Below are 19,519 nucleotides of genomic sequence, written 5' to 3' on the forward strand. Positions count from 1 at the left end.
GGGGACCAGGAGGGAGCGACAGCCTAGAGCAGCGCCGCAGAACGCCGGGGGAGGTGAGTAATGATTTTTTTTTTTTTTTTGACACTTTCTTTTTTTTGTATTACCGGCGTATAAGACGACCCCCAACTTCAGAGCAGATTTTTGGGGGTTCAAAAGTCGTCTTATACGCCGGTATATACGGTATATATATTTATATATATTTTTTTTTTCATTCCTTTTTAGGGCAGAATTATCAAAGAAAGAAGCTGAAAATCAAGAACTTCAAGCTAAAGTTTTCAGTGCAATTAGCAGTCAAACCCTGGACACTGAACCAGTAAAACTGACTTTACAACAATCAGGTCAGTGTGAAATTTCTGACGGGACTGTCCAGGATTTTATAAAGCGGCACTTTTTCTTTCCTTCCAGCAAGAGCGCTACTCTTGTTCATGGGCTGTGTCCGGTACTGCAGCTCAGCTCCATTTAAGCGACTTCATTTTAATTCTAGTTGCAACATAGAGACATCTTTTTTCAAAAGTCAGATACAAAATTCTGGATACAATGCTGTACCCTTGTTGGGCTATGTTCACACTAACGGTTTTGTTTCCGTCCAGCTGTTCAGTCATGGGAGCAGCTAAAAAGGAGGAAACCATTTGTATCCATGGACATGCATTAAAACTCACGACCGTCTGTCAATTTTCCATTTGTCATTCCATTTTTAAAAGTGAAGCAAATTGCTGCGCTTTTGTTTTCAGTTCAAAAAACGGAACCAAAACGGATTGTGAATGTATTGAGAAGGTGACGGCCATACCTCCTGCTGCTCCTATGTTAATTCTGGGTGATTTTAATAATTGACTGGATTCCTGTTTGGATACATTTAAGCCATTTAGTAAATGATAGTAAAATTATGGCGGTGCTTTAAGCCTCCTGTCTCTGCAATCAATCAAAGGAAGGAACGGGTTATCAGCTGTTGGTGACAGCTGATAACCTGGAGCCTTCCTGCCTTCTGCTTCCCCGATATACAGTGCTCAATGAGCACTGTGTGGGGAAAGTGAAAGTAAAATGCACTTTCACTACGGGAGCTTGGGGGGGGGGGGGGGGGGGTCAGGTGACCTCCCAGGATTCACTGCTACTGCAGAGCTGGAGGGGTCAAACTAGACCCTGGAAGCTCTGCAAGTGACTGTCACTACAGGGTTGTTTTCCCCTGTAGCTGGGGCTCCTATGGATGCCCCAGCTACAGTGGGAAAGTGTCAAATAAAGAAGAAAAAAAAAAAAGTGAATGTCCACCAAAGGTCTTATATGACGTCATGGGGGACATAGAAAGTAAAAAACATGATTACATAAATAAGTAAAATAAAATTCCAGAATAAAACAACAATATATACTTAAGAAAGAAAATAACCCAAAACCGACACCAACCAAAAACGTTGCTATAAGTGCCCTGTAAACCAAAACCATACATATTATATATCAAAATGTCCGAAACAAATAGAGGAACCCATTCCCATACTTTATTTTAGTGTAAATATTTAAAAAAAAATAATTTTAAACTATAAATGTTAAAAAAAATCTTTTTTTTATAGCTTTTTACCCCCAATAAAACTAAAAAAACAGAAAGAAAAGTCAGTGAAAAAGATCCTATATGTCACGGAAGTAAAAACGCAGCTAAGTTTTGATCGCTAAAGAAAAAAAAATAGAGCAGTAAAACCGCCACATGGGTAAAATCCCTAAAAAGTGTCTGGTCCTTAAAGGGGTTGTCTCGCGGCAGCAAGTGGGGTTAAGCACTTCTGTATGGCCATATTAATGCACTTTGTAATATACATCGTGCATTAAATATGAGCCATACAGAAGTTATTCACTTACCTTCCCTGCGCTGGCGTCCCCGTCTCCATGGCTCTGTCTAACTTCAGCGTCTAATCGCCCGATTAGACGCGCTTGCGCAGAAGGGTCTTCTGCCTTCGGGTCTGCCCGGCAGCAGCGGCGTTCTGGCTCCGCCCCCTTCTACGCGTCATCGCGTAGCTCCGCCCCGTCACGTGTGCCGATTCCAGCCTTCTGATTGACTGGAATCGGCACACGTGACGGGGCGGAGCTATGCGATGGCTCACTGTATGGCTCATATTTAATGCACGATGTATATTACAAAGTGCATTAATATGGCCATACAGAAGTGCATAACCCCACTTGCTTTCGCGAGACAACCCCTTTAAGGTACAAAACAACCTGGTCCTTAAGGCGTTAATAAAGACCCAACAGTGGCTTCTCCTTCCTTCCTGGGAGAAGAGAGGGATATTTTTAAAACAGGTACATTCTAGGGTTCTTTTTTTACCATTTTTGAATCCTTTTAGAGAGCTTTATGATGTTCCCCATAGTTATTTTTTCCAGTTCCTCTAGTTACAACACACGCTTGCTGCTCAGGCCCGGTCTGCATCTGTGCTTCGAGTTCAAGACTCTAGGGTGAATTTTCTTGTGTGTTCTAGAGCTACGAAGGGTGTAATATCCTATCTTTATAGCAGATGCTTTCTGATTATTTACAACACTTACCAATAAAGGTAAAAAAATGAGAACATGAATTAGGCCATATTAGTGACGATAAATGGGCTGTAGTGTTGCTTATGATTCCAATATCTTTATCTGAAAGTCAACGGGTATCCCAAATGTATTTACTGCATTAGTTGTATAATATAAGTATTAGATTAAACTCTGTCCGAAGTGTTGTGGCAGCCCTTCTCGTATGAAAGACTTTTTCAGCACTTTCCCAGGATGGCAATAAACTGAGAAGTGATATCATAATTATGACAAAGTTTGAGCCCTTCACTGTTTCAGTTGATCACATCCCATTAAAAAAAAAACTTAGCATCTCTCATATTTAAGCAGTTTTGAGAACTAATTCTTGTTTTTTACATTTGGTCATTTTGGATTTGCATTGCAGAAATGGAGAAATGTCAGCATCTTGAGTCGGTGAGCAGACAGTTACAAGAAGACAATGATAAACTGACGGACACCGTGAAAGAACTGAAGAGGAAACTCGGTAAAGCCCAAGCTGAGACTGCAAACACCAAGCTCTCCATGACTCGGAGAACCAGCCAGTTTCAGCTCATCCAGGACGAGCTGCTGGAGAAAGCCTCAAAAACAACCAAGTTAGAACAAGAAGTGAGTGCGAAGAAGCGTGCAGATGTATCATGACAAATCTACATTTGCATTGCAGAGTATTGCTTCAGATGTTTTGTATTACACTACCCCTATCAAGTGCTGATACCTACATTATATTTTTAACACTTCAGTTAAAGTCCATTAACTTCTAGCAAGAAGGAAGATGCACATTTCTATTCGGTTTTGTCATGATGCTTAGAAGCTACAGCTATTTGCTGTGCGCCAAATGTAAAGAAAAGTGTAAAAGTTACAAAGTTGTTGGGATGGAAGCAGGTCACAGTCAAGCCCTGCTGGGACGCTTCTACTACTAGGTAGATTAGCCTATCAGAGTTGATGCAAGTATGTCCATACTGTACAGACAAACTATCTGCAATTTTGACACCACCTCACCCACTTTCCCTGAACAGCTGTCATTGCTATTTGGGGGCTTACTATGCATTCAGAAAGTCTTCAGACCCTTCCAGTTTTTCTACATTATGTTGTGGCCTTGTGCATATCACTTTTTTTTTCCTTAAAACTTGTCCCCATTATTTTGGATGCAATACCACATAACAAGGCGCAAACAGAATGTTCGAAATTTAGGAATTTTTTTTTTAACCGAAAAGCGAACATTTTGTGTTGACATAAGTATTCACACCCTTTGGTATGACACTTAAAATTTATTTCTGGGGGATTCCCATTTCTCTTGATCATCTTTTGAGATATTTCCACACCTTTATTGGAGTCACCTGTGGTAAATTCCAGTCTCACAGCTCACAATGCATATCAGAGCCAAATCCAAGCCATGAGGAGGAAACAACTACCTGTAGAGTTCAGAGACAGGATTGTGTGGAGGCATTGATCTGGAGAGAGCTAGAAAACAAATTATGCTGCACTGAAGGCTCCTAAGAGCGCTGCGGCCTCTATAAATCTTAAATGGAAGAAGCTTGTAACAATGAGGACTCTTCCTAGAGATGGCTGATCCATCGAACTAAGTAATCAGGAGAGCAGGGCCTTGGTAAATAGGTGACCAAGAACTCAACGGTCACTCTAGCTGAGCTCTAAAGATCCTGTGTGCAGGTTCGAGAAAGTTCCAGAAGGTCAGCCATCACTGCAGCACTGTACCAATCGGGGCTTTGTGGCAGAGTGGCCAGAAAGAAGCCTCTCCTCAGTAAAAGACACATGAAAGACTGCCTGGAGTTTACCAAAAAGCTCCTAAAGGACTTTCAGACTGTAAAAACAAGATTCTCTGGTCTGATAAAACCAAGAGTGAACTTTTTGTCCTCCATTCTAAGCTTTCTGTCTGGAGAAAGCCAGGCACTGCTCATCACTTGCCCAATACCTACAGTGAAGCATGGCGGTGACCTCCTCGTGCTGTAGGGGTGTTTTTCAGCGGCTGGGACAGGCAGACAGATCAGGGTTGATGGAAAGCTGAATGGAGCAAAAGTACAGAGGTATTCTTGTCCACCTTCCAACAGGACAATGACCCTAAGCACCCGAGATAACACAGGAATGGCTGATGAAGAACTCTGTGAATGTCCTTGAGTGGCCCAAGCAGAGCCCTGACTTCAACCCAATCACAATGTTCACAGACGGCCCCCATTCAATCTAACGGAGCTGGACTTTCCGAATGCATTGTATATGATGGGGAGATCAATTTGTTTCATTCTTTGCAGCTGATATGTTTAATGTAAAACGATCCATTAGCTGACACCATGGATCTTGACGTTTTATGCTTTATTGTATTCTATTATATTGTACGTATATCATACAATATTTTTTGAAAATCTTTGCAGAATGTGTGGGTTTTTTTGTTGTTTGTTTGTTTTTTAAACACTACTCTTTATTGGCAGATGACCAAGAAATCTTTACAGATTGCCTCTCTCCAGAAATTATTGGAAGAGAAGACTGAGACTTACTCATTTGCTGCGGCTGCGAACACCAAACTAGAGGAAGAAGTAATGGTAATAATTATATAGACTAAGTCCATCGTGTGAAGATAGAGGAAAGCAGCGATGGTTTTGTTTAAGTTATGGTTTTGCTCCATGTGGTTTTATATATATATTTTATACGATATATAATTTTTATACTCCCCTGTTCCCGCGCTGTGGGAACCTGACTCTTCTCAGATTTGCGTAGCCTGTAGTCAGATTTTTGGACCGTGTGTGGACTTCACCAGTGGACAGTGTGGGAATAGGGGAGTCTAAAAAAGAAAAAAAAGTACATCCCCCGGCTACCTGTCCTCTCCACGAAGGTTAGCATAATTTATTTATTGGTGCTGTTTGGAGGTGACAGGTCCTCCTTAATGCAAGAAAATCTCTTCTTACTGTACAGGTACAGGATATCTTACTGTTGTGCTTTTAACCACTTTACATGTAAATTAGTGGTGACTAAGCTGTGTTGTATAACTTATTCTTTTGAGTGAAAGTAATAACTATGAACTTTATTGCACAATCACAGAAAATAATTTCATTTTCTATCGATTAGTATTACTGAAAATTTATTCGCTGTTTCCAATTTGGTTGTTCAAGGGGTTATTGCGTTCTGCTTACAGGCTAGGGAATAAGTGCCTTATCGGTGCAGCCATGCCTGCTGGGAACTCCCACTGATCATGACAAAAGGGGTCCTGTGTCCCCCTGATGTGAATGGAGTACACTGCCGCTCCATTTCAGTGCCAAGGAAGATCAGTACAGCATTCAACAATCTGCAGCAATCCCGTATTAAGGACTCCTGTCCACAGGCGAATTTTCAGTGCGTTCCCCGTGGTGATAATCCGGCCGCAGGGAAAGCGCAGTGAATGCTTTCCATAGTGTTGCTATGGAAAGCGCAACCCCCCTTGTCCATCAGCTGACTCCTGCTCCCCGGCTGCGGCTTCCACGGCAGAGATCCGCCACGGGATATCGCAACGCCCGTGGACAGCCAAACTGGGGAAGAGGCTTTGGCCTGGAGATGCGTTTTATGCTGTCTTTTTTTTTCTTTCGCCCAATAATAAAAAAAAAAATACTCTGTCCTAGCTAACTGGTTTTTCAATAAGTCTTATTAGGGGGTTGCACCACAATCCAGTAGTTATATCTACATCTTTATCAGTTCCATATTTGGATAGTGCCATTAATTTATATTTTGTGTTTTCCAGGATTGTAAAGCTCAGATTCGTCACTTGGAGGAAAACTTTACTAAAGAGCACCGAGAAGTTCTCCAGGCATTTGAAAAATCCAAAAATATTCACCTGGATCAACAGAATGAACTCCTGAAACAGATTGAACATGTAAGATAATCCAGTGCGCAGTGAACATTTCTCAACACATTACAACACTAATAAGCATCCTCTCTGCCCCCATCACCTACAGTGGGTGCACATATTATATATAAAACCGTATTTTACCTAATCTTCTAAATCAACATTATTCTAGAACATAGAAGCCTATAAACATATCTCACTGTTAACCCTTTCCAATCCACTGTCTGACGTCTAAAGACATTATGATTTAAGGCTGTACAGCTCCGATGTGGGAAGACGTCCGTCTGGGTTCTCTTACTGTATATTGCCAGCCTCTCTGTTGTTGGAGCCTATCCAACGTGTCACCTCATGCAGTACTGGCTTTAGCCAGCAGATAGCAATGTTGTATAACAGCAGAAAAAGAGTAAGCCCCATAGGAAAACTGGGATACAAATTGGATTAGAAAGGGTTAATGTACAATACAAGGTCAGCCTCGCAATGTTTACAGTTAAATACCCCGAATAGGCACAAAGAGTACTATATCCCGTGATAAGTAGATATCAAACCTCTGTTGATACATTTATGGGGTGGATGAGAATTTAGGTGCAGGTGAAATTCCACAACCCTGCGTTACCTGTCTCTGTCGTCTTTTTTCCTGTAGTGCGGATGTGTACGGACGTGACGGCCGACACACGTGCGCAGTGCAGTTTCTTTTTGTTTTGTTTTTGTTTTTTAAACTTTTGCTTTCCCGCGTAATCTGCAGACATTGCGGACGGGCTGCGGTTCAGACAGTTTCCATTGACTTCCATGGAAGATGTCCGCTTGGAATCCACACTAAAATGGAGCATGCTTTAATAAGTATATTGAAGTGCGGACGCCCATGCTTCCCTGTGGGTGGATTGAACTGCGGATCTTCCATGCGGCTTCCACAAATCCAATCCGCCCGTGGACATGAGGCCTTATAGATTAACCACTACCTGTTGACACAGGCCAATTGTCATCTGATTTCATATGCCTGCTGAAACCGAAGGATGAGTGAATAATCAGGCATCGTTCAGTCGCTGCTGGTGTTTACACAGAGCAATAATGCTTCAGATTCTCCCAAAGGGAAAAATGACCTTTACCCTTGCATCGTTCAGCCTTGCCTGCAAATTAGCTCTGTCCTGTCTTGTTTGAGCAGAAAGCTCGTGTGTGTTGTGTTTTTTCCCAAATAGACCAGGTTTATTGCACATGCTAGATTTTACAGTAAACCAATGACTTGGTTTACCATGGCTAGTCCCGTTTACGTTAACAGTCTAATGTATACTGATTTCTTATTTTGACCCTTAAAGCTTAATTGTCAGCTGGAAATGAAGAACTTGGAAGTGGCTGATCAAGAGTACACCATCAATAAGCTTCAAGAAGACACCGCATCAAAACGGCTGCAGCTGGAGTCTCTGGATGACATGCTGGTAGAAGCAAGGAAGGTATAGTCAGTCAGTACTCCTATGTTGTAATATATATATATTGCCGGCGTCTGACATCCCCAATTTACAGCTGACTGCTTTTATGTTATCCATAATCTGCAGACTGTTGTAAAAAACAATGTTTCTGCTCTCAGGACTGATTGACATCCATGGGGAAAGCCTTACATTTAATTATCAAAAAGGATGTGAAAAGAACTGGTATGGAGGCGCAACACTCTAAGCTACTAGAAGATGTAGATCAAAGTCCAATGTGTGATGGTGAAAGCACTTCTTTTTTATTATTTTTTCAGAAATTAAAAACCAGCAATGGAATACGCGTTTCGGGGAAGAACCCCTTCGTCAGTTCGGCTGGATAGGACAACAGGATGCCTAGGGGTGACACGATCCCAAAGGTATATAGGATGTGTCGGAGGTCCTGTGTGCAGGAGGACAGGGGAGAAAAAAGTGCTTTTTCTCCCCTGTCCTCCTGCACACAGGACCTCCGACACATCCTATATACCTTTGGGATCGTGTCACCCCTAGTCATCCTGTTGTCCTATCCAGCCGAACTGACGAAGGGGTTCTTCCCCGAAACGCGTATTCCATTGCTGGTTTTTAATTTCTGAAAAAATAATAAAAAAGAAGTGCTTTCACCATCACACATTGGACTTTGATCTACATCTTCTAGTAGCTTAGAGTGTTGCGCCTCCATACCAGTTCTTTTTACATCCTTTTTGCTACACTTACGCCCACACTGGTGGAGCGTCATCTGGTTGGCAGCACCTCCACCATTCAAAATACTCAATCATTGAAAACTCTCTGTACTCCATAAATATTCCACTACCCTCACTGGGTCTTGCTCCACCCTCCTTTTTCATTTCTTTTACTTACATTTAATTATAGGAATGCTTAGCAGAGAAGGGGATCACATGATGGTTTTATACATCACCATTCTCATAATTATATAGTAATTAGCAGAGTATTTATTAGCTGTTACTTTGGGACTGTCTACCGAGTGGCTCTCTAACTGTATAGAGATGTATTGTATTTTTTTATAACTTTTTGATAAATTCTGTATATTTGAAAATGCTCTACGCATTGGTTTTCACTAATGCTGAATTAAAGGAATTTTATTGAATGCTATCATGATGCTGGTGGCAGTAACTCTTTGATGTGTCCATTAAAAAAAATATTCTTTTATTGCACTTTATTTTTATCACTAACATATGACCTCTGCGTAGGTAGTGGAACGTGAAAGAAAAGACGCCGCTGACCGAATGAACATACTTGAGAACCAATTGCAGACTGAAGCTGTGAAAGTGAGTGGCATGGAAGATATAAAGATATTGGGTCATATTCACAGTAGAGCTTTAATTTCAGTTGTTCAGCTCTAACATAGGACCTGAACAACAAAAACAGTCTTAACTACTCAATTTGGCACATGTTTGGTGCTCAGCGGACTCCATTGACTATAATGCAGTCGATCGGGCTTTCAGCATGCCAACCAGCTATTTCCATGAAGACATAGCACAACTTGTTGCTCTGTTTTATCCTGGATTTGAGCCAGATCTGCGCCAGGATCTCTGAATCTCTTCCAATGCAGATTGGAATATGACCGTAGAAGTTTTTTTACAGTTTACTTAACCCTTTCCAATCCACTGTCTGACGTCTTAAGACATTATGATTTAAGGCTGTACAGCTCTGGTGTTGGAAGACACCCGTCAGGGTTCTCTTACTGTATATTGCCAGCCTCTCTGCTGTCGGAGCCTATCCAACGTGTCACCTCATGCAGTACTGGCTTTAGCCAGCTTATAGCGCCATTGTGTAACAGAAAAAGAGTAAGCCACCTAGGAAAACCAGCATACAAATTGGATTGGAAAGGGTTAATATTATCAAGCATTTGAGAAATAATGTTTGTTGTGTACAGAATCTGATGCTTGCATGCCGCTACGCTTTATATGCAGCTCATACTCGTGCACAGTTTTTATGTTGTGCTTCTCCTTGTGAGAACAGTAATCTTGTAAACGTATTTTTTTAATTTACAGGTTAAACAGCTTGAATCGCTCTTAGCAGGTTGTAAAGAAGAACTGGGATTATATTTACAGCAGATGGAAGAGAACAGAGAAAGTTTTGAAAATCAAAGCAAAAAAAAGTCAGAAGAGGTGAATCCTGAAATGATTGACTATTTGGAAATTCTGATAATTAATATACAACATTTTGGCAATATCAATTAGTGCCAGATTATCAAATGCCCTGTATATTCTGTTTTTAAAGGGTTATTTCCATATAAAGTGATTGCATATTAGTAGAATATGATCATTGGGGTTACAACCTTCGGGAGCACCACCAATACTGAGAATGAAAGGGGCTGCAGTTCTGTTAGTGCTGTGGCTACTTGTAAGCATTCCCTGCACATCATCGCTCTTAGCCACATGGCTGTGGAGGGAATAAAGCACAGTCCCATTCATTCGATTGGGACTGTGTTGTGGTTCTCTGCTCAGTGAGTGGCTGGGGCGCCATTGTCCAGGAAAAAGCGTGGAAGACGGTGCAGTTTTAAATCGCCACCATAGTGGTATTATAGTAGCTCAGCTAAAGGTGCTTCTACACGGAACAATTATCTTTCGGATTCCCATGATCCAGTGAGAATCTGAACAATTATTGTTCAGTGTAAGTGCATGCACCGGCTGAACGAAACACGAGATGTCTGTCACTTCTCGTTCATCATTCAGTTCCTGCAAGCTGAAAACTTAGCGACGCATCGTTCCGTGTAAACAGGCAGTCGTTCTCTTACGAGCAACTACCTACTCACTGTGAATGGAGGCAGGCCCATCTCCAGCCCGCTTCAAAAGCAATCTGGATTCTGCATGCGGGTTCCAGCAGCAAAATTAGTCTGTGACTCCCATCAGACAACCCCACATACCTGCATCACAGACGCTTGCCGGTGGTCATGCGCAGTACAGATTTGAAAAAAGTGTATTTCCTGCACCGTCGCTAGGTGAAGCCGTGGGTATCCGTGGTCCATCCACAATGTCAACTGCGGATGGGCTGCGGGTTGGACGGCCTCCATTGACTTCACAGACACCAATCGCGGATTCCGCAATCGGAATCTGCCTATGTGAGACCCACCTTGGATATATATGTCCATAGAAAAATAATTGTGTATTCCCAGATTATAATATATATAAAATGTTATTTATTTATAAACAAACCCAGATTATATTTCACTGGAATCTTTTTTAGCTTTTCTCCTGTATAAAAACGTACTTCGGTTACTACAATTCTGTACTCACACGTTGCAGGTGGATTTCGGGCTGCTTCTGCAGCATGTGAACATGGCCTTACTGTCAGGCTGGGTTCACACAGGGCGTATTCCCGTCGGAAATCCCGTGGTTTGGCCGCAGCAAAAACCGCGGGATTTCTGCCGGGAGAACCGCCGTGGAAATAGCCGCGGCGGCTTTCAGGCGGCCCGGCCGCTCGCTTTTCCGTTGCGGCCGGCGCTCCCGTAGAGGAGAGCACGGCCACGACGAAAGTAAACAAAAAAGTAAAAGTAAATAGACATGCTGCATCTTTTGAAACCGCGGCTGCGGCGACCGCAGCCGTGGTTTCAGCCGGGCTTACTGCAGCGGATTGGCCATCCCGTGTGGATGAGATTTCTGAGAAATCTCGTCCACATAGCTGGCTAATCCCGAGATTAGCGGCCGCGGGCGGATTTGCCGCGGCAAAACCACGGCAAATCCGCCCTGTGTGAACCCAGCCTTAGTGGTCAGTTCTAGTAATTGGAAGCACATATTTACATGTGGAGTTCATCACAAATTCACCTGCTGAATTGCAGTGGGTGAAATTTGCAAAAATCCACAAGAAACCAGCAACTGATGGTGAGCGCTGCAGATATGAAGAACTGCAGCAGGCCTTCAGATTCACAAAGATTTTCTTCTGCAGCACACGGACTGTAAGGCCTCATGTCCACGGGAAAAATCAGGCCCGCTATAGAATCTGTAGCGGGTCCCTCCTGCCCAGCGGACATGAGGCATTAAAATAAGAATAAACTCACCTGCTCCAGACGATGCGAATCTTCCCTTCTTCGCGGACGGATCTTCTTTCTTCAGCCCGGCGGATGTGCTCGGCACACTGGCTGCGTGCCGCGCGCATGCGCCGGGCACATCCGCCGGGCCGAAGAAAGAAGATCCTGCCATGAAGGAAGGAAGATCTGCATCGCCCAGAGCAGGTGAGTTTAATTTGGGTGCGGGTCTCCTGCGGATCCAGACTCCTTCCATAGGCTTTAATAGAAGCCTGCGGGAGCCGTCCCCGCGGGAGACCCGCACCTAAATGGAGCATGTCCATTCTTTTTCATGCTCTAGAAATTTTTTAATTCACTTTTATTGACCATCCGTGGGTATTTATCTACCCGCAGGTGGTCAATGCATCACTATGGGGCGCGGATCCGCATGCGGGTGATCCGCTGCGGATTTTAATTCTTCTTTTCCCCGTGGACATGAGGCCTAATGCACTTCTAGCAAACAGATCTCCCACATGTGAAGAGGTGACGTGTGCTGCAGTGATCTCTGTATCTTTGTATGCTCCATGGCTAAATGAGAATGATGGTAAAGGTTTTACAGTTAATTATCGTTTCTCCATTTTGTTATAAAGATTCATTGTTTCCAAAAAGAATTAAAACTAAGAACTCAGAGACTTCAGGAAACCAACGAAGAGAACGTGCGTCTGCAGCAAACCCTACAACAGCAACAGCAGATGTTACAGCAGGCAACGGCCCGTATAGGGGATCTCGAGGACACCCAAGCAGAGCTGGAGGGACAGGTGCAGACCCCATTTAATTCACTATTATGAGTGAGCTGGCAACTTGTTTATTTTCAGAGGACGCCTGCTTTTGTGGCACTGAATAAATGGAAATAGTTATAATTTGGATATAATTACATTTTTTGAAGCTTGATTCTTTTATTTCTTAAAGGGGCAGAAAAATGGAACCCTTCAACACCAGTTAAATCTAAGCCCCAACGTGTAATGAACGTTACTGTAAATGTCTTCTGTGTTGACAAAGATATCTCAACCCTTTAAATAATCTGTAGGGATCTGAGTGGACCCCACTGATTGCATCTCCTAGTCTATCCGTCTGACATGTTTAGGTGGATTGTCCCTTTAACAGTAGGACATTTTTCTTGCAAGCTAGCCCCACTCCTACGGTTAAGTCTTGCTGGCATGACTATGTTTTTCACAAAGCCTTGCTCTGACTGTTCTTAGAAACTGGCCTCACTTAAAGTGTACTGAAACTAACTTCAGGAACTGCTAAGCAATAGTTCATATGAGAATTAAAAAACAAGAATAATTATTTTTGCATTGACCAGAGCTTCGCCTCTGAGAATTATTTTGGTGATCTATGGATTTAATATGTTCGTTGTGTTCTATTACTCTATATGATTCATTTAACATTGCATTTCACTACAGATCTCCAAATTAGAATTTGAACTTGAGAAGCAGAGGTCGTCTTCTGAAGTAGATGTGAAAGCAGCGGAGGAGAAGCTTCAGGTTGCTAATAAGGAGTTGGCTTGCAAAGTTCATCAGGCTGATGAGTTAAGCGACACGGTTAGGTAAATACAGAGTGTATACCGTTTGTGGGATGTGAACAAACAGTACAGAACGTTGTAGTGTATGCCTATAAAGTAAACACATAAATGCTTGTCTATATACATAGTGACCTTTTTGCATTATATTGACGCAGCCAGTTCGATATGCCATGTTGCACACAATGCAATTAAAGGGAGCAAATATTAGGGTAAATCATTCAAAGTATGTTTGTTTATTGTTCTATTTCTTTATGTATTTTTAACTGAAGCATTGATGGAATACTAATCCTTAGAACGTATGATACAAGTAAGCAGATAACTGCTTATTACCTGCAAAATTGTGCTGTCATTAAAGGGGTTGTCCCACTTCCAGCTATTTTGCTGCAGGAAGCAGACTGCTCCGTACATTGCGCAGTGGCCCGGGTTGGTACTGCAGGCAGAATCTCAGGGGTGTCCCTACCACGAGAAAAGATGAGCCTTCTGCTGGTGGTGCCTCCTAGCAGGAATAGGGGTCCGCACAGCAACAGGAGAAGTGAAAAGGTTAAAGACTTATGATTATATCACCGTGGGCAGAGCTTAGCAATGGAGGCTAGGCTGTATGCTGTGGTTGAAGGACCTGCGATGCTATCATGTCAGGCAGAGCTCAGCATCGGAGGCTAGGCTGTAAGCTATGGTTGAAGGACCTGCGATGATGCCATGAGTGGAAGAGCTCAGTATTGGAGGTTAGGCTGCATGCTATAGTTGAAGGACCTGCGATGATATCACGAGGGGTGGCGCCCCATAGTGGAGAGTTAAGGTCGTGTGATGATGGATTTTTGGGTGAGATTTTATAGCCAGGGAAACGCTTGGAATTGTAGTTCTCTCCTTTTATACCATCTGACTTCCCATTATAATAGCCTAGATGTGCTGGGAGTTGTAGTTCTTTTATACTCCTGCCCTGTAATGTTTCCTAATATAACACAGCAACAGCATTGACATGCTAGGACTTGTAGTTCCCCCTCTTATATTCGCCCCCCTGTAAATTTCCTCTGTTAAGCCATACTGTCCTGGACATGCTGGAAGTTGTAGTTCTTTCTTCCTATACAGGGGAGTAACTAGAGGGGTGGCAACTGGGACAAGTATCGTGGGCCCTACCATTGACTGCCAAAAGTGTACCCCATTGACCCCTCACTGTTCTACATCAACAACATACCGTGTTACCCCAAAAATAAGGCACCCCCTGAAATTTGCAGAAGTCTCAAATATAAGGCACCCCCCGATAGTAAGGCATAGCAAAGTGTGCAGGCAAGTCAAGAGGCCTGTCCCCTGCTGCCATCCCCGTTGCCTCCTACCTCCAGATGTATAGGTAGATCTGCAGACAGTCTGCTGTTATCCTGTCCCTGCTGTGCTGTACGAGTGTGCTGTTGTGAGCTCCCCTTGCTGGCTGGAAAAGTCCATACTGTACGTTCTGTTCCTGCTGTACATGTCTGCTGTGATGAGCTTCCCCTGGTGGCCGGAAGCTGCTATACCATCCCTGCTTACAAGTGGTACAGGAACGTCTGTCTGCAGAGAGGTACGTTACTTTATCGCCCTTATTTTTTTTATGGCTCTGTGTGTGAGTCAGGCAACCTGTGTGATTCTTAAGGCTGGGTTCTCACAGAGCGTATTTCCAGCGGAAATCTCGCAGTTTGGCCACAGCGATAAACAGCGAGATTTCCGCCCGGAAAGCGCTGCTTCAAAACCCACAGCACTCAGCCGCTTGTTTTGAAGCGACCTGGCCTGAACGCTTTTCCGTTTTTCTGTGGCCGGTGAATCCGCACCACAACACCGGCTTCTCCCAGCTTTGCCGTGACAGATTTGCTGTCCCATGTGGACGAGATTTCTGAGAAATTTCGTCCACAAAGCTGGCCAAATGAGGGATTAGCGGCCACAGACGGATTTGCCGCGGCGAAATAAGACACCCCCTGAAAATAAGACATAGCGCATATTTGGGAGCAAAAATTAATATAAGACGCGTCTTATTTTTGGGGAAACGGGGTAAGTGTGTCCATTAACCCCTTATCTGCTCTAAAACGCCAGAGTTCTGCATATTAACCCCTTCCTTGCCTTAGGCCACCAGGGATGTGGCCACTAACCGTTTCAGTGTTTCTGAAACCCATGGCTTTTGCTGCAGATTTTCAGTGTGAAATATCACCTATTTAAATGAGTGGGTGAAATCTGTGTGTTACATGCGGATTTTAACATGGATTTTGGTGCAGATTTTGATGCAGACTGCACCAAATCTGCCACACATGAATATAGTGTTAAAGGGGTTATCCACTAGTTAAGAAGGAAAAACAAAACTGAAAATGCCCATAATCTAAAAAAAGGAAATAAAACCGTACAGTACTCCTCTTCTTCTTCTTCCCTGATCCATCACAGATTCTCTGTTGGCTGCCGCTGCCTGCTGGTCTATACTTACAGGCTGCCAATGATGATGTGACTACTGCAGCAGATCACTAGTCTCAGTGATCACCTCCTGTTCTCAATGGCCTCACCGCACAGCATGCAAGGGGGTTTTAGTTTTAAATTTCACGGCAAATTTTCTGCTGCTTATTTCTAACTACTAGACAACAGCTTTACCAGGCGGCACCAGAGCTTCAAAGTCTGTGCCTCAGATGCCAAGCTGGATGGTTAAATGAAATCATTGGCTACCGAGCGCTCCCTGGGCATTGTTCTGGGAGCACCACCTTCTGCCCTTGGTTGCGCACAATGCCTTTGGCAAGAAGATGGTGGGAGGTAAATTTGCAACAGGATAGGCCAAAAAAGTGCAAGAGATAACTTCTCAGTAAATCTGTCTGAGTATACATGAATATATAAATATATGTATCATTTTTATTGGGGAAAGGGCATTTTGCTGTTCGCCTCAGGTTGCAGAAGGCCTAGGCACACCCCTGCTGAGTCCCATTAATTTCAAAAGGACTCAGCCTGCAGTACCAACACAAGCCACTGCACAATGTATGGAGCTGTCTGTTTCGTGCAGTTAAACAGCTAGAAGTGAGGCAACTGCTTTAAAGGGAACTTGTCATGACTTTTGAGCCCCATAAACTACGTTACAGGGCTCAAGAGTGAAGGAATAAGGGGTCTGAGGAGCAGCGTTTCATGTTCACTGGGCACTCCGTTCCAGCGCTATGTCCTCATGATGTCTTTTCAGCCCATTCTGTCAACGTGCTTTCTCATTCATCTTCGTTCCCTCACCTTTGAGCCCCAAAACATCGTTTATGAGGCTCAGAGGCATGACAGCTTGCCTTTAATGAATAAACCCCTAATAATTGCACAATTTTACAGTTAAACAGCATTTTACCTTCACTACTACATGACCATTAATAATCGGTTTGATTGTATGCCAGCGAGCATTTTGCCCACAATTTATGACACAGTCTTAGCGCCCTTTTACACGTCCTCTACTTCTTTTGGACTTTTACACGTCCCAATCGCGGAAATCTGAATGACGATCGGCCTGTGTAAATACCCACAGCAACTAAGTGAAGAACGACCATTCCTTCATCATTCCGTTTCTACAGGCATTAAAATCAAATGACGATTGACTCGTTTACTGTGAATGGAGGCGGGTTGGTCAGAGATCGTTCCGGCCCACCCACCTCCTTTCAGTAAGTGATTCTCATGTGTGAACATGCCTGACCGTCATCACATGTAAAAGGGCCCTTCGGGAGGGACAGTTTAGTGTTCCTTAAGTCTTGTAACAAAGGCTTAAATGTAAATGTTGTCTGATATGTACAAGATCGTATCATAAGAGCTTTTTTAACTTGCTTTACAGTATTTGCTTTTAAACTTCTTAGCTTTTTATCATTTTAATCCATTCATATATATTTTTTTGTTTTAGTCAGATGAAAGCTGAATTGGACCTCTGCAAAGAAAAGCTGAGCCAAGCAGAAATCCAGCTGATGGCGGCCACTGCTGATGGGGAATCGAGGAGCGACAAGTTGAGTCAACTGGAGTTGATGTTGCAGAGCACACAGATTGATCTGAGTGATAAAACCCAGCTAGGTAAGACCCGCATTTACCTAAATATTAATATTGAAATATTAACCATTTCAGTTTGATGGTGTAGTTGTCTTGAATTCAGCTGTCCTCTCCTGCAGCTTGTGCCAAGAATATAATCCTCCTCATCATGTGTGCACACACTGGAATCCGTGATGTTCTTGAGCTGTTGCTTCCACCGCTGATTGACAGCTTTTTCCCTAGGCACAGTATAGGGAGAAAGCTGCTAATCCTTGGCTGGGGAGAGGGTTAGTCCTGATGACTATGAGGACCGTAGGCTGCAGGAGATAATAGATCATTTCTGTCCTGGATAGACTCAGTGAGACTTTTACCTGTTCTGCCCCAATTACACAGGACAACTGTTGGCTAAACGACTGCACAAGCACTGACGTCACCACTACGTTGGTACTCTTGTGCAAAGCGTTTAGACAGGCAGATCATCGCTGACTATCATTGGCTGCTTGCTTAGCGCTTCATATTTTATGTGAAACACTGAGCTGGGAGCGTTTACACGCAGCGAGACGTCAGCAATAATTTTTATACTGGTTGAAAGTGAGCGACAAATGAATGGTAAATGATGATTTGCATTTAGACGTAGCGATTATTGCGCATTTTCGTTCTAACGAATTTCGCGCAATAAGTGTTCCGTGTAAATGGCCCTTTGGAGGGCGGCATAAACCTGGTTGTAGACTGCCTTCAAAGAAATTGCAAATCATTTATGCTACTAGTGGCTGTGCAGCTACAAGCACTTATACATAGCAGCGCACCAGCACTTGAGTGAAGATGGATATTCCTCTATTCTACACATACTTAAAACATATCCTGGTTGCCTGTTGTGGTCACTAAGAAGCTAGTCTTCACAAAGCAGAATACAGCTCACTCTGACTCTGACCCACATGATGGATTGTAGTCCTAAAAAAAATTAAACCGAGCACTGTTGCTTTATAAAGTATATTATGAAGCCGCTCCACATCCTTCCCAATGCTGGTCTCTGTAGGATGTACTTTAGTGAATTTACAAATATTCTGATAGATCGTCTATAATTTTCAGTGTGGAGGAGTATGTGTGAATGCGCTTCACTTGATATACTGCACATTTGTCTTTCCTAATATATGCATCTATATGTCTTATTTCAGTGGCTTTGTTACAAGAGAGAGTAGCCATTGCTGAGAACGATCTGATTAAAAAAGGAGAGATGGAGCTGGAATTGCAGCACACGCATAAGGAATTGCAGAGCAATGCAAGACTTGTTGAGGAGCTGCAAGAGACGCTCACAAAGACTCACCTGTTAGTAGAGGAGAAGGAAGGGACGATACAAACCTTTAGAGAAGAATTAAGGTGAGTGCCTGCCTAACTTTAATTGCTTTCACTAAAGGCCCTTTTACACACGATTATCGCTCAAAAGCCGTCTTTTGAGCGATAATCATTGTTTGTAAATGCGCGCCTATTGTGTACTTACTGTGCACTTTTCGTTTATCGCTGACTTCAGGTCCACATGAAATCCTCGTTCCTCAGGACGATAAGGTAGGACCGCACACTGTGTTCTCTGTGGGCAGCGCTGATGACATTCTTTAACAGCTGTTAACAGCCGCTGTCTTGCTGGAGAACAATAATGATGTATTTAGAGACCAGACCACCTGCTGTACAGCATAAATTGACATGTGGAGTAGACTTTAAATCTGTACCATGTCAATTTATGCTGTGGATTTCCCTGCAGATTACACCTCTTTAAATGAGGGGGTGAAATCTGCAGCGAATCTGCACCTAAATCTGCTTTAAAATCAGCATGTATCATATATGCTCATTTTTGACACTGATTTGTACCAAAATCCACAGTGTAAAATTCTGCCACATGTGGCCATAGCCTAATGCAGTAAAGCGAGAGAACTGCAGACTGTTCCTGGTCATGTCCTCATCACCGCTCTCACAGCCATTTTTAAACCTGCACAGTTTTCTCTCCACCAATAAATAGTGCCTGGGACACTTCATGTGTAGGAACAGTGGGTCCCAGCACTTAGACTCCCACCAAGCACTATTTGATGGGGTCTGAGTTATTTGTCATAAAACTTAAAGGGGTTTGCCAATTTATAAAATTATGCTCTATCAACGGATTAGGGGATAACTGTATGATTGGCAGAAGTCCAACCACTGGG

At 43.2% G+C, this 19,519-nt stretch overlaps 1 protein-coding gene across 1 annotated transcript in view; it reads left to right on the forward strand.

Moving 5' to 3' along the window:
• The window catches only part of CCDC18 (coiled-coil domain containing 18), a 69,573-nt gene that overhangs the window by 16,068 nt on the left and 33,986 nt on the right, over positions 1-19,519 (forward strand). Inside the window, exons 11-21 of the mRNA XM_066597360.1 lie at positions 223-338; positions 2,906-3,126; positions 4,959-5,069; positions 6,239-6,370; positions 7,654-7,788; positions 9,009-9,086; positions 9,813-9,929; positions 12,415-12,582; positions 13,228-13,370; positions 17,209-17,372; positions 18,503-18,704. Coding sequence (XP_066453457.1) covers positions 223-338; positions 2,906-3,126; positions 4,959-5,069; positions 6,239-6,370; positions 7,654-7,788; positions 9,009-9,086; positions 9,813-9,929; positions 12,415-12,582; positions 13,228-13,370; positions 17,209-17,372; positions 18,503-18,704 — 1,587 coding nt within the window. The remainder of the gene's footprint in view (positions 1-222; positions 339-2,905; positions 3,127-4,958; positions 5,070-6,238; positions 6,371-7,653; positions 7,789-9,008; positions 9,087-9,812; positions 9,930-12,414; positions 12,583-13,227; positions 13,371-17,208; positions 17,373-18,502; positions 18,705-19,519) is intronic.

This window comes from Eleutherodactylus coqui, chromosome 3, assembly GCF_035609145.1.
Source record: "Eleutherodactylus coqui strain aEleCoq1 chromosome 3, aEleCoq1.hap1, whole genome shotgun sequence".
Lineage (NCBI taxonomy): Eukaryota > Metazoa > Chordata > Amphibia > Anura > Eleutherodactylidae > Eleutherodactylus > Eleutherodactylus coqui.